This window comes from Eretmochelys imbricata, chromosome 7, assembly GCF_965152235.1.
Source record: "Eretmochelys imbricata isolate rEreImb1 chromosome 7, rEreImb1.hap1, whole genome shotgun sequence".
NCBI classification, from domain to species: domain Eukaryota; kingdom Metazoa; phylum Chordata; order Testudines; family Cheloniidae; genus Eretmochelys; species Eretmochelys imbricata.
The window spans coordinates 105,082,265-105,095,401 of NC_135578.1; the positions used below are offsets into that span (position 1 = coordinate 105,082,265).

General features: G+C 39.8%; 1 protein-coding gene across 2 annotated transcripts in view; it reads left to right on the forward strand.

Annotated features, from left to right (window-relative positions):
• Positions 1–13,137, forward strand: part of CHST15 (carbohydrate sulfotransferase 15) — a 98,409-nt gene that overhangs the window by 54,728 nt on the left and 30,544 nt on the right. For both annotated transcript variants that reach the window (XM_077822968.1, XM_077822967.1), the window contains 2 exons: positions 6,009–7,084; positions 9,483–9,822. In XM_077822968.1, the coding sequence (XP_077679094.1) occupies positions 6,542–7,084; positions 9,483–9,822 (883 nt within the window). In that variant the 5' untranslated portion in view covers positions 6,009–6,541. The remainder of the gene's footprint in view (positions 1–6,008; positions 7,085–9,482; positions 9,823–13,137) is intronic.

Genomic DNA, 13,137 nt, shown 5'->3' on the forward strand with positions numbered 1-13,137 from the left:
GAATAACCAAACATCTATTTTATTTCATATTTTGATTAAGGCTCCTTGAAAAATGTATTTTCATTTAATAGTCAGAAGATGGTATTGAGCCTTTAGGGATACCATAAAAGCTGGCAGAAGGTTCTCTGTCTTAGTCAAGGCCATAGATTAATTGCATTAAAACCATCATTTAATTACCTAGTGTGTGTGTGTCTCTCTCTCCCCCCGCCGGATTAAAGTTAATGTTCTCTTGAACTCTTCACGCTCTCTCTTCTCTGCTATCTCAGCTTTTATCTGCAATAATTTCCTATGATTATTATGGGGAAACTGGATGCCCTTTATTGATCTTGCACGGAAGGGACTTTCAATTATCTAACCTGCAGGGTTTCTCAATGACAATTTTTTATAAATGGTTTGCTAATGATCCTTCTGTTGCTCACGTTAATATTGAGGCTGCCCTCGCAGAGACTAGAAAATAGAATGCTTTTTTATTTCTGTGGAAGTTATCTCATCTCCAACACAACCCACCGTTGTGGTTCAGCCTCTAGTTTCCATTTTCTCCTTGCAGCTCCTATTTTGGAACATAACTGTCTGATTTTGAAATAAAAACTATGTATGAAGGGTGCATGATGATTGGCGATGCAATGTGGCTTAGAAAGTGCTAGAGCAATGTGGAGTAAATGCCATCTCCTTTCATGTGTGCGAAGAAGAAGGAAATAGAAAACAGGGACCAAGATAACGATGTTTTGGCTTGTATTTCGGGACCATAAGGCATTCAATACTTCCATCTCATATGCCCCTTCCTCCTTATCTAACTTGCTTAGCTGAATTATTGTGTGTGTGTGTGTGTGTGTGTGTGTGTGTGTGTGTGTATTGAGAACTGCAGTTTCCCAAGCTACTCTCTTTGCTTAGGTGGTAAATGTAATCTGTTAATACTGTACTGTTCTTTCTAGTCCTGTGAGACAGAGGACTAGAGAAAACACAGTTATGGAACTTTGGAGGAGAACAGAGGCTGTTATCCCTTTCTGAGTTCAGGGACTAGCTATCGGGGACAATTGATGTTTTGTAAAATCCAGTTAAATCGCTGCTCTAAATGGCAACCTTGTTGAAGCTCAGTTTGTGGCAGGCCATTGTGTGGATGGCACAGGGAAAGTGGAGGAAAAAAAAATGAGCACGCCCTTGATGTGCTCTTGGAAGCCTACAGAACCTGATGGTAAGCAAGGAGAAAGGATCATGTGCCTACCTCACTCCATAAAAGCATGTGGGCCAAGCCAGCCACATGTGGGGGAGCAGGTTGTACCCTCCTAAATGAGGACAACCCCTTCCCCCAAAGCTCGCTATGGGACAGGATGGACCTCACTGCTCCCTATTTAGGCCATTTGGCTCTTGATGTGTAATTCTTTTTGAGACTCCTGTATAGGAAATATGCTTTTTAAGCACTGTCACAGTTTCAAGTATTTCTCCTTCATCAATCACATTTTGCCTACTTAAGTGTGCAGTTTTTTTATTTAAGTGAGTCACGTTATTCCCCTGTCTGACAATGGTGACAGTGGCTCAAGGGAGAAATACTTCAATAGCAGAGATTTGTAAAGAGGTATTAGGTCTTCAATTGTTACTTTGTATTCAGCTTCATAGAACACTTAGGTCAGACCAAGCATATTCACCCTCTGGAATTAGGCATCTTTGTTCTTGCCCAGCATTGGATTACTTTGGAGTACTGTATATACTCAGGTTGTGCACATTCTTGTCATGGTATCACTTAGCAGGGAAACTGAGTATTTAAGTAGCTTTTAATCTTCAGCTCTTTAAGGAGTGGTGAAGCCGTAATTGGCTTCATGCTGTATGTCAAAATACATTTAATCAGAACTGTAATTTTGGTATTGTTTCATGCTACAGAGTGGTAACTCTTTCAGTGTCCACATCTCCACTGCATAGTGTCCTGACCCAAAGCCCAATGAAATCAATGGGAGTCTTTCCAATGTCTTCAGTAGGCTTTGTACCAAGTTCTAACTTATGGGTATTTGATTCTTATTATCTTTTTTTTTCTGAAGACTGTGAGAAAGGGAGAGACTTCAATAAGATCCCCCTCAACAGAGACGTTTACACAGTTTACTGGTATATTAAAAACAAAATTAAATATTACCCATTGATAACAATGCATCCCAGCTGTTTTCCTCCTTGGCTTCCTTCATCATTTTGCTATCCCTCTCACTTTACATTCACTGTAGTGTTGTTTTTTTTTCCCCAAAATTATTTTAAAAGCTTTTCTGGCTTACTTTGCCCAAACCAAAGGATTATTAGATGTTAAATATACCAGAGGCTAGTATATTTTGTTTGTTACCCCAAAAGCTCTGTGTTGGACACCCTGCCCTCCTAGCTTTGTCGAAAACAAAACAAATCAAATTAATTTTTTTTCCTGAATATGTGGAAACTTAAAAGAAGATAATAACTAAATGAATAAATAAAATAAAAGCTTTGAAGCAAATCAGCATATCTGATTTTGAGTTAAGATACTAAAAAAATAAGTTTCTGGCCTTAGTTAAAAGAATGTAACTCTTTTTGGGAAGCTAATGCTTGGATTTATCACTTCTGATTTCTCTGCTCTGAATTCTTCCTGTAGTAGGGTAATTTCAAACAAAACTGCTTTTAAATAAAGAAGTTATTAATGACTTTGCTCTCTGATTTTACATGAGCACCTGTGTGGTGAAGTATTTAAATGGCAATGATTTAGGCCCCAATCTATATAAACACTTAAGCACCTGTAAACTTAAGCTTGTGAGTAATGCCATTGAAGACTTCAGTGCTTGGAAGTCTTTGCATGAGATACTGTATCCAGCCTTTACCCTGATCAAAGGAACTCCGTCTACTATGACTTCAGTGGGACTACTCCCATACTTAAAGATATGCACATGCTTAAGTGCTTTTGCTGGGGCCTTAGCTCTCAAATGACACTGCTAATATATATTTTTATTGAAGAAACACAACATTCCTAACCATTTCATTGCAAAACTGCCTTTCCAAAATGTAAACTGACTGCTAATGGTAAGTTTCTCAATGACTTTTCTGTACATCATGGGTCATCTGTAGCCCCCCACAACATCCCAGAGCTACCCAGTCCAACTACCAGAGCTGCTATCTTGAGTTCTTGCTCTTGACTGCCAGCACATCCACAACCATCACTCAACTGGACACTCCACTCTGTCTTTAAAAGGCCCTGCAGTGTTGAAAGAAACTGTCAGAAACACCCCTTTCCAACCTTTTGAGCCACTGCTTCTATTACCCCTCCCCTCTGGTTAAATGGATTTGTAGCACTCATAAGGGAATATCAGGGTTAGATTTACCTCTGCTCTGTTCCTTTAAGGATTGACAGCCTGCTGAGGAGGTCAAAGGCGACAGCTCTGGTTGCAGTGGGTGCCCTGTGAAAGGATTGAGCAGCAAAGGGGCTTGTGCAAATTGTGTGTGTTTTGCTTTTTGTTTGATGCTGTCTCTGATCTGGGAATATAATAGAGGCAGTTTCCATGAACAGGAAGAGGGTTGGGTATTCACATATTAGACTCTTGAACACTGAGTAGAAGGGGTGGAATCTAGGATGCTACTTAGTGCCTAAACCCAGATTTAGGCAAATAAGTTCTGTTTTTTGGGTGCCTAAGTCCCTCATTATGGTCCTCTTGAAGCTGTTCCACAGTGGATAAATGAAGAGTGATTGGAACAGAGGGACTTGACCCAGGGTTTCCTGCCCCCCAGGTAGATGCCCTACCCCAGGGGTGGCCAACCTGTGGCTCTGGAGCCACATGCAGCTCTTTCTCCTTCCCCAAAGGTCCCTGCCCCTTCCCCTGAGTCTGCCATGCCATTGCTCCTCCCCCTCCCTGAGCCTCCTGTATACCACAAAACTGCTGATCGCAGCAGGCGGGAGGCGCAGGGATGGCGGGTTAGGTGCTGATCAGCGGTGCTGGGGGGGGGGGAAGCTGACGGGGGGCTGTTGATATGTTACTGTAGCTCTTTGGCAATGCACATTGGTAAATTCTGGCTCCTTCTCAAGCTCAGGTTGGCCACCCCTGCCCTAACCACTGGGCTACAGAGTCATTTTATTTGTGTGTGTCGCCCAGTGACTGTTTAAGTATTATTGTACAGTCAAGCAGATTCAAAAGGACAGACTGAGGGAAGCCCCATGAGAATATCCTGGAGTCTCAGACACCAGAGCCTTCTGCTGAGAGGTGGGAGACCCATGTTCAAATCTTTTCTCCCCTCTGCCAGGCAAGGGGGAATTAAACCTGGGGTTCCCACTTCCCAGGTGAGTGCTCTAACCACTGGGCTAAAAGTTATTAGGTCATCACCACTGACATGATGGCCCTGATGTAAATCCCGCTGGAATACTGTTCCAGGTCTGGTGTTTACAATTAGAAAAGGACGTTGATAAATTGGACAGGGTTCAAAGGAAAACCACAGGAAGATAAAAAGGTTTAGAAAATTTGCCGTATACTGTTAAACTCAAGGAACTCAGTCTGTTTATTTTACCAAATAAATAAGCTTTTGTTTACCCATCTCTAAAATGGATATAATACTTTCCTACCTCAGAGGAATGTTGTAAAGCTTCATTGTTCATTAACATTTGGAGAGCCTCAGGTGAATGGAGTGCCAATATTATATGAAGGGACATATAGACTTACACAGTTGTATTTGGATGATAAATGTATTGGGAGTTTTCATCTTTGATTCAAAATATTTGCCATTATACAGTGGTTTTATATTTAGAGTTAATGGGAAATCTTCATGTCATGAGAAATAAAAATGCAGGGGATACATATCGTACATAAAGGAATTTGCAGTTAATCATTGTAGGACTTTTGGGCAATTGATGGATAAATATGGATGGATAAAAGAGAAGGTTAAGGTGTAATTGGATTAACCTTATAGGTTCCTACCTGGGAAACAAATATTTGATAAGGGGCTCTTCATTCTGGCAGAGAAAGGTATAGTATGTTCCAATGGTGGAAAGTTGAAGCTAGCCAAATTCAGACTGGAAATAAGGCATACTTTTTTACCAGTGAGAATAACCATTGGAACAATTTACCAAGAGTCATGTGGATTCTCTGTCACTGACATCTTGTAAATCAAGATTGAACGTTTTTCTAAATGATATGCTGTAGGAATTATTTTGGGGGAAATTCTATGGCGTGTGTTATACAAGAGGTTAGCGTTGATGACCACAGTGGTCCCTTCTGGCCTTGGAATCTATGACTCTATGAAAAACCCCTACTGTCTGTGGCTCTGGCTGTTTCACATGGAGTGAGTCAGGCACCTAACTGGTTCCTACAAGAAATGATATAGGCACCTAAGCTAGGAGAAGGGTTCCCATTCGTGGATAGCTATTAGAGGTAGGCACCTCCCTGCAGCCTGGATTTAGGTGCTTATCTCTGAGAAAGGGGTGGGCCTTAGCACATCAGCATCTCCCATTGGCTGGTTTAGGTAAGGAGCCGTCTACCATGCTCTCTTTTGTGAATCATATTCTAAGGCACCTGTCTCTTCCCATTCATCGTATAGGGAGCCTAGGTTTGTGGATCACAGTGTTGTTCCTATGATTTTCTAGGTACTTTAGGTGCCCTAACACTTTAGTTTGTGATGCCTAAGGGCCTTCATGTATTCAATTGAAGAGGTCTCCAAAGAAAGGGCCAGATTATAAACTGTTTAGTTACAGTGGTGAGCAATTATTGAAGACAGTGGTGCAACTTGAACACGAGTAACAGATCAAGAGAGTGAGCAAAGGGCTCTCAATCTGAGTCTAATTACGGGTTAAAGAGAGTGATAGTTTATTGGAAACTTTTAGCTGAGTTTCCAAATTTTCAGTGTGTTTAAGTTTTGTAACTATACTTTTTTTGTCTTTAAGTAGAAGATACATTTCAATTAAGGTTGCTAAATTAACTAAGAATTTGTTTGCAAGTTATAGATCGTACTTGTATTGCAGCTGATTAATGTAATGGCTTATCCATTGGCATATATCCATATATATTTTTTGTTTTGTTTTATTTTAGGTTATGCAACACAGATCTTTGAAGCTACCTTTATGTAGATGAAACTTTCAGAAGCAGCACTCCATTTTGGAACCTACCTTTTTTGAGAGCATATGGGACTTTCCAAGGCACCTTCTGTCTGGGCTACATATATTGCTTACTCCTAAATACATCAGAGGACAATGAGGTCTTTTTATTTTTTGTGTACTTTCACACTATATAGTGAAGTTTCTTCCATCTCATTTTGTTCAATGGGAAAAACTTGAGCAAGACTTGTGGTTGCTTTTTATTTTACTAGATTTCCCTTAAGGAGCCAAATCTTTATGAAACATGTCCACAGTACCTTTATTTGTATTTTTTTCATTTGTGACTGAGGCAGTGTATTAATTTCAGCATATTTTAGGTGTTTTGGTTTGAACCTGGCTTTTTGAATTACTACATCATAATAATGCAAGGAATTAAATTATTTCAAGTTTTCAGAAAATAATTTGTATGCATCAGAAATATTTTCTGGCTATTCATGGCTCATTAATAAGCAGTTTAACGGTACTAATATGAGGCATTGCATTAATTGTTGCATACAGTTATTACCAAATGACTTGCACAAACACTGTTTCAGATGCCGTGGGTCTAATCATAATAACCAGAAGTGTCCTGTGTGCAAACAAGAAAATATAATTCCTTTGTATGTGGATAGTAAGCAGATGAACTTGCTTGCAGTTTTGGAAGTAAGGACTGATCATAATGAAAGCTGGAATGGATTTTTTTGCTTGAGGAAAGGGAAGCTATGCAGCTTGATATTTGGATTGATAATAATGACTTTAGTGATGGCATCATACATACTGACTGGAGCCAAACATGGCCTATTGCTAATACCTTCGCCATTCCATTATGGAGCTTTTACTGGCAATCCAAACTTAATGGACAATGAAAGCCTTAATGAAATGAAAGACCATTACCAGCCTTCTAAAATTAATATTTCATATGTAAAGGATTATCCAAGCATTAAATTAATTATTGACACTATTACTTCAAAGATTGAGTTTATAAACAGACAACGTCCAGATTTAGAAGACCTGAAGAAACAAGAACTGCATGTAAGTATAAACTAAACTCCCCCTGAAACTGATGTATGTTTTTTTGTTTGTTTGTTTCAAGTATTCTGGGCTGGATCCTCAGATGAGGTAAAACAGTATAGCTCAATTGAAGTCGATATGCCAGTTTATGCCAGCTGAGGATCTGGAACACCAACTGCTGCAGACTTGTCTCTACAGATAGATAGATAGATACATCTGTATATTTATAATATGCAACTGTCAAATCACTGGACCATGGTATATGCATAAGCGGTCTAATCAAGTGCCTGATGAATCCGCTTATGGCTGACAAGCCCAAAACGAGAGCAACACAGCTTGTTACAAATTTCACAGTTCCATGTGTTGTCTGAGTTGTAGTCCAAGATTACAGCACGCTGCTTTCTTCTTTCTTGCTTTGCTTCCATCCTCTAGATCAAAGCTGCTTCATGTTGAGCTGTATCCAGTGCCAGACATTCTGCACTGGGATTCTGTGCGCTCCTCCGAGCTTTCTACATTGATGCTGAACAACTTCATGTCATTTTTGCACACATCGTTGTAACACATAAAGGGTGACCCCACTTTCTAGAGCTGGCTCGAATCTCAGCGTACAAAATATTCTTGAGGATACAGTCTTCTCCCATTCTCCTGACATGACCAAGCATTTGCAACCTCTTCTTCTGGATAGTGGTTTCTAAGTGTGTCAGTCTGCATGCTCCAGCATGTGTGTTTGGTATTTTGTCCTCACACTTTATTTTTGGGACCTTGTGCAGGCATCTCATGTGGAAACTATTCAATTTCCCTATGTGCCTAGCATGTGTAGTCCACGTTACTGAACCATAAAGCAGGGATGACCGCACACAAGTCTTGTAAATTTGCATCTTCACCTTAGTCAATAATTTGCTGTTATTCCATGCACATTTCTGTGTGTGTGTGTGTGTGTGTGTATGCATGCATGCATGCATGTATGTATTATTTGTATTTGAGCCACAGGCAAAAGAGATGGATTATATAAATGATCTGAACATCTGAGACAAGAAGTCTGACAATCTTGCAAGAGTAGTATAATTACATTGAACTTATTCCTTGTCGTTTTATTCAAAATAATTCAGAGGAGTTAGTCAGATGTGCCAAAACATTTAACTGATAAAATAAAAAACAGCCTCCCTTAATAACTGAATGCTAGTGTACCTTCCCAGAAATCTAGTAATTGGTATTCCAATCACTCATGCAAATCTTGTATTTCAGAATTAAAAACTGGAAGTTAATTTGATCTGAGTATTTTATCTTTGGCTAAATCAGTGTTCCTAATGATTATTCTTTGCAAGCTTATTTTAAGGATTCCATAAATTAAGTAGCACTGCAGAGTCCAGCAGGCTCCACAGAGTTTAGCTGAGCTCGCAGCATAAAGATAAGGCCTGATCCTGAGAAGGCCGAGCATCTCAGCTCCCATTGGAGTCAATGGGCTAAATTGGGAAGTCTTTCAGTAAAATCAGAAATGGGATTTATCCCTGAGTGAAGGCTGAGTAAAACTTGAGTTAGGATTTCAGGATTTGGCTGAATGGAGGCTGGAAGCACTCAATTTGTCATCAAAGTACAGCACTTAAGAAAGAATCATACAGTGCCTCTGGTTAGACCTGATAGAGCTAACAGCAGAAGACGGTTTTTTACTACATTGATTTTGTCCTCAATCTTTCCTTCATTAATGCCCCCAGCGACCCTCCCCCCCCAAAAAAAACAGAACAAAACAAAAACAAAACTTCTGGTATTAAGTGATACAGTACAATGGAAAATCTGTTCAGTTTTATTCTCAAACATTTCTGGACTCAGTTGTTTCTTTAGGACCTAAGCCAATCCCCACTGATGTCACTGGGAGCCTTTCCATTGTCTTCGACAGGAATTGGGCTGGACTCTAAAAGTGCCAGCAGCCATTGGGGTGGTTCGGGGATGCATATTCTCCAGGGGAGCTGTGAGAGGCATTGTATGACTCTTGATTAAGTGCAGTACTTTGACCGTAAATTACTGGGATTTATCACATTCACTTATGGATTCAGGAGGAAGTATTCCTCCACTGTAGGAATTACTGAGTGAAATTCTATGGCTTATGTTATGCAGGAAGTCAAACTAGATGATCATAGTTGTCTCTTCTGGCCTTAAAACCAGTGAGTGTATGAATATTCTCCTTTCTCCATCTAGCTCTGCACCCTCTCTCCACCTCATGCAGCTGTGCAGGATCTGGCTCCAGTTCGGTCAGCAGGAGAGGTTTATCTCTACTGTGCAATTGCCAAAAAAAAAAAAAAAAAATAATAGAAAGATTATGATAATAGTGGTTGCATTGTGTTCACTAATTGTGTTAAATAAGAAAGTGTGATTATAAACTTTGCTGCTGCCTTGACTGAAATTACTGTTCTTTATGTTGCAGATGTTTTCAGTAATTCCTAATAAATTCCTTCCAAATAGCAAGAATCCTTGTTGGTATGAAGAATATAGAGGCAATACTACCACAGATCCTTACACAACAAACTCATATGCACTGTATTCAAAGCGTTTTCGGACCATATTTGATTACCTCAGAAAAGTATTTTGGAACCACTTGTATCATTATAAGGATAAGCACTATCGGCTGCGCTGTCTTCCTCATTTCTACATAATAGGCCAGCCAAAATGTGGAACAACTGATCTTTATGATAGGCTCAGGTTACACCCAGACGTTAGATTCTCAGCAATTAAAGAACCACACTGGTGGACAAGAAAGCGATTTGGTGAGTAAACATGTATTCTAACATTTCAAAAGAAGTGCAGCTACTGAAATGGAAGCATAACTCTTCAAAGAGTAGTCCCTTCTTCAAATTATGAGTAAGTCCCCCATTAACTTTTGATAAAATGATAGAGGAGTATATCCGAGGAGGACGGGAGAAATACCAAAGAACTGGAAAAGGGCAAATATAGTACGCATCTAAAAAGGGGGAAATAAGGACAATCCAGGAAATTATAGACTAGTCAGCTTAATTTCAGTACCCAGAAAGATCATCGAGCAAATAAAACAATCAGTTTGCAAGCACCTAGAAGAAAATAAGGTAATAAGCAACAGTTAATATGAATTTGTCAAGAACAAATTATGTAAAACCAACCTAATATCCTTCTTTGACAGGGTAACAAGACTTGTGGATGCGGGGGGAAGCGGTAGATGTGTTATATCTTGACTTTAGTAAGGCTTTTGGTACTGTCTCACATAACCTTCTCATAAACAAACTAGAGAAATATAGCCAAGATGAACCTACTATAAGGTGCATGCACAACTGACTGGAAAACCATATTCAGAGAATAGTTATCAATTGTTCACAATCAAGCTGGAAGGCCATATTGAGTGGGATCTCACAGAGATCTGCCCTGGGTCTGGTTCTATTCATTTTCTTCATCAATGATGTGGATAATGGCATAGAGAGTACACTCATAACATTTGTAATTGATATTAAGCTAGAAGGGGTTGTAAGTGCTTTAGAGGACAGGATTAGTATGCAATATGGTTTTGACAAACTGGAGACATGGTCTGAATTTAATGATGAAATTCAATAAGGACAAATGCGAACTACTCCACTTAGGAAGGAATATCAACTGCACAAATACCAAATGGGAAATGACTGCCTAGGAAGAAGGACTGCAGAAATGGGTCAGGGGGTTATAGTGGATCACGAACTAAATATGAATCAACAATGTTAAAGTGTTGTAAAAAAAAGCGAATATCGTTCAGGGATGTATTAGCAGGAGTGTTGCATGCAAGACATGAGGAGTAATTCTCCCCCCTATACTCAGGACTGACAAGACATCAGCTGGTGTATTGTGTCCAGTTTTGAGCACCACACTTCAGGAAAGATGTAGCTAAATTGAAGAAAACCTAGAAGAGAGCAACAAAAATGATTAAAAGCCTAGAAAACACAGTGGATCTAATTTACCTAGATTTCAGTAAGGCGTTTGATACTGTTCCACATGGGGAATTATTAGTTAAATTGGAAAAGATGGGGATCAATATGAAAATTGAAAGGTGGATAAGGAATTTGTTAACAGGGAGACTACAGCGGGTCCTACTGTCAGGCTGGAGGGAGGTTACCGGTGGAGTTCCTCAGGGATCGGTTTTGGGACCAATCTTATTTAATCTTTTTATTACTGACCTCAGCACAAAAAGTGGGAGTGTGCTAATAAAGTTGGTGGATGATATAAAGCTGGGAGGTATTGCCAATTTAGAGAGAGACCGGGATATCATACAGGAAGATTTGGATGACCTTGTAAACTGGAGTAATAGTAATAGGATGAAATTTAATAGTGAGAAGTGTACAGTCATGCATTTAGGGATTAATAACAAGAATTTTTAGTTATAAGCCGGGGACGCATCAATTAGAAGTAACGGAGGAGGAGAAGGACCTTGGAGTATTGGTTGACCAGAGGATGACTATGAGCTGCCAATGTGATATGGCCGTGAGAAAAGCTAATGCGGTCTTGGGATGCATCAGGCGAGGTATTTCCAGTAGAAATAAGGAGGTTTTAGTCCCGTTATACAAGGTACTGGTGAGACCTCACCTGGAATACTGTGTGCAGTTCTGGTCTCCCATATTTAAGAAGGATGAATTCAAATTGGAACAGATACAGAGAGGGGCTACGAGGATGATCCGAGGAATGGAAAACCTGTCTTATGAAAGGAGACTCAAGGAGCTTGGCTTGTTTAGCCTAACTAAAAGAAGGTTGAAGGGAGATATGATTGCTCTCTATAAATATATCAGAGGGATAAATACCGGAGAGGGAGAGGAATTATTTAAGCTCAGTACCAATGTGGACACAAGAACAAATGGATATAAACTGGCCATTGGGAAGTTTAGACTTGAAATTAGACAAAGGTTTCTAACCATCAGAGGAGTAAAGTTCTGGAACAGCCTTCCAAGGGAAGCAGTGGGGGCAAAAGACCTATCTGGCTTCAAGTTTAAACTCAATAAGTTTATGGAGGAGATGGTATGATGGGATAACATGATTTTGGCAATTAATTGATCTTTAAATATTAATGGTAAATAGGCCCAATGGCCTGTGGTGGGATTTTATATGGGGTGGGATCTGAGTTACTACAGAAAATTCTTTCCTGGGTATTTGGGTGGTGAATCTTGCCCATATGCTCAGGGTTTAGCTGATCGCCATATTTGGGTTTGGGAAGGAATTTTCCTCCAGGGGAGATTGGAAGAGGCCCTGAAGGTTTTTCACCTTCCTCTGTAGCATGGGGCACGGGTCACTTGCTTGAGGATTCTCTGCTCCTTGAAGTCTTTAAACCATGATTTGCGGACTTCAGTAGCTCAGACATAGGTGAGAGGTTTTTTGCAGGAGTGGGTGGGTGAGATTCTATGGCCTGCGTTGTGCAGGAGGTCGGACTAGATGATCATAATGGTCCCTTCTGACTTTAATATCTATGAAAAAAAGTGACCTACAAGGGAGAAACTGAGTTTGTTTAGTCTATGGAAGAGAAGACTGAGGGGGGACATAAATCTTCAAGTATGTAAAAATTGTTATAAAGAGGAGGGTGATAAATTGTTCTTTATAACCACTGAGGACAGGACAAGAAGCGATGGGCTTAAATTGCAGCAACGGAGATTTAGGTTAGACATTAGGAAAAACTTCCTAAATGTAAGGGTAGTTCAGCACAGGAATAAATTACTTAGGAAGGCTGGAGAGTCTCTATCGTTGGAGGTTTTTAAGAAAAGGGTTAGACAAACACCTGTCAGGGTAGTACTTTGTCCTGCTTCAATGCAGGGGACAGGACCAAATGACATGTCAAGGTCCTTTCAAGTTGTACATTTTTATGATTGTATTCCTTAGTTTGGTTTAAAAGCATATACTTTTTGCATTAGCATATGCTAACGTGTTTTATCTTTTTATTTTGCTGGGATTTTATATCCTGCACAGGGAAATTGTTACGTGCCCTTTTTAGATTTTATTTGTTTTCTTCTTTAAACTCCCTTGAAAAGTAGCCCTTAGTGAAAACACAACAGTGTTTCATTTCTGGAACAGCAGCTCGGTAGAAAGTTGGCTCAGACTTAGGC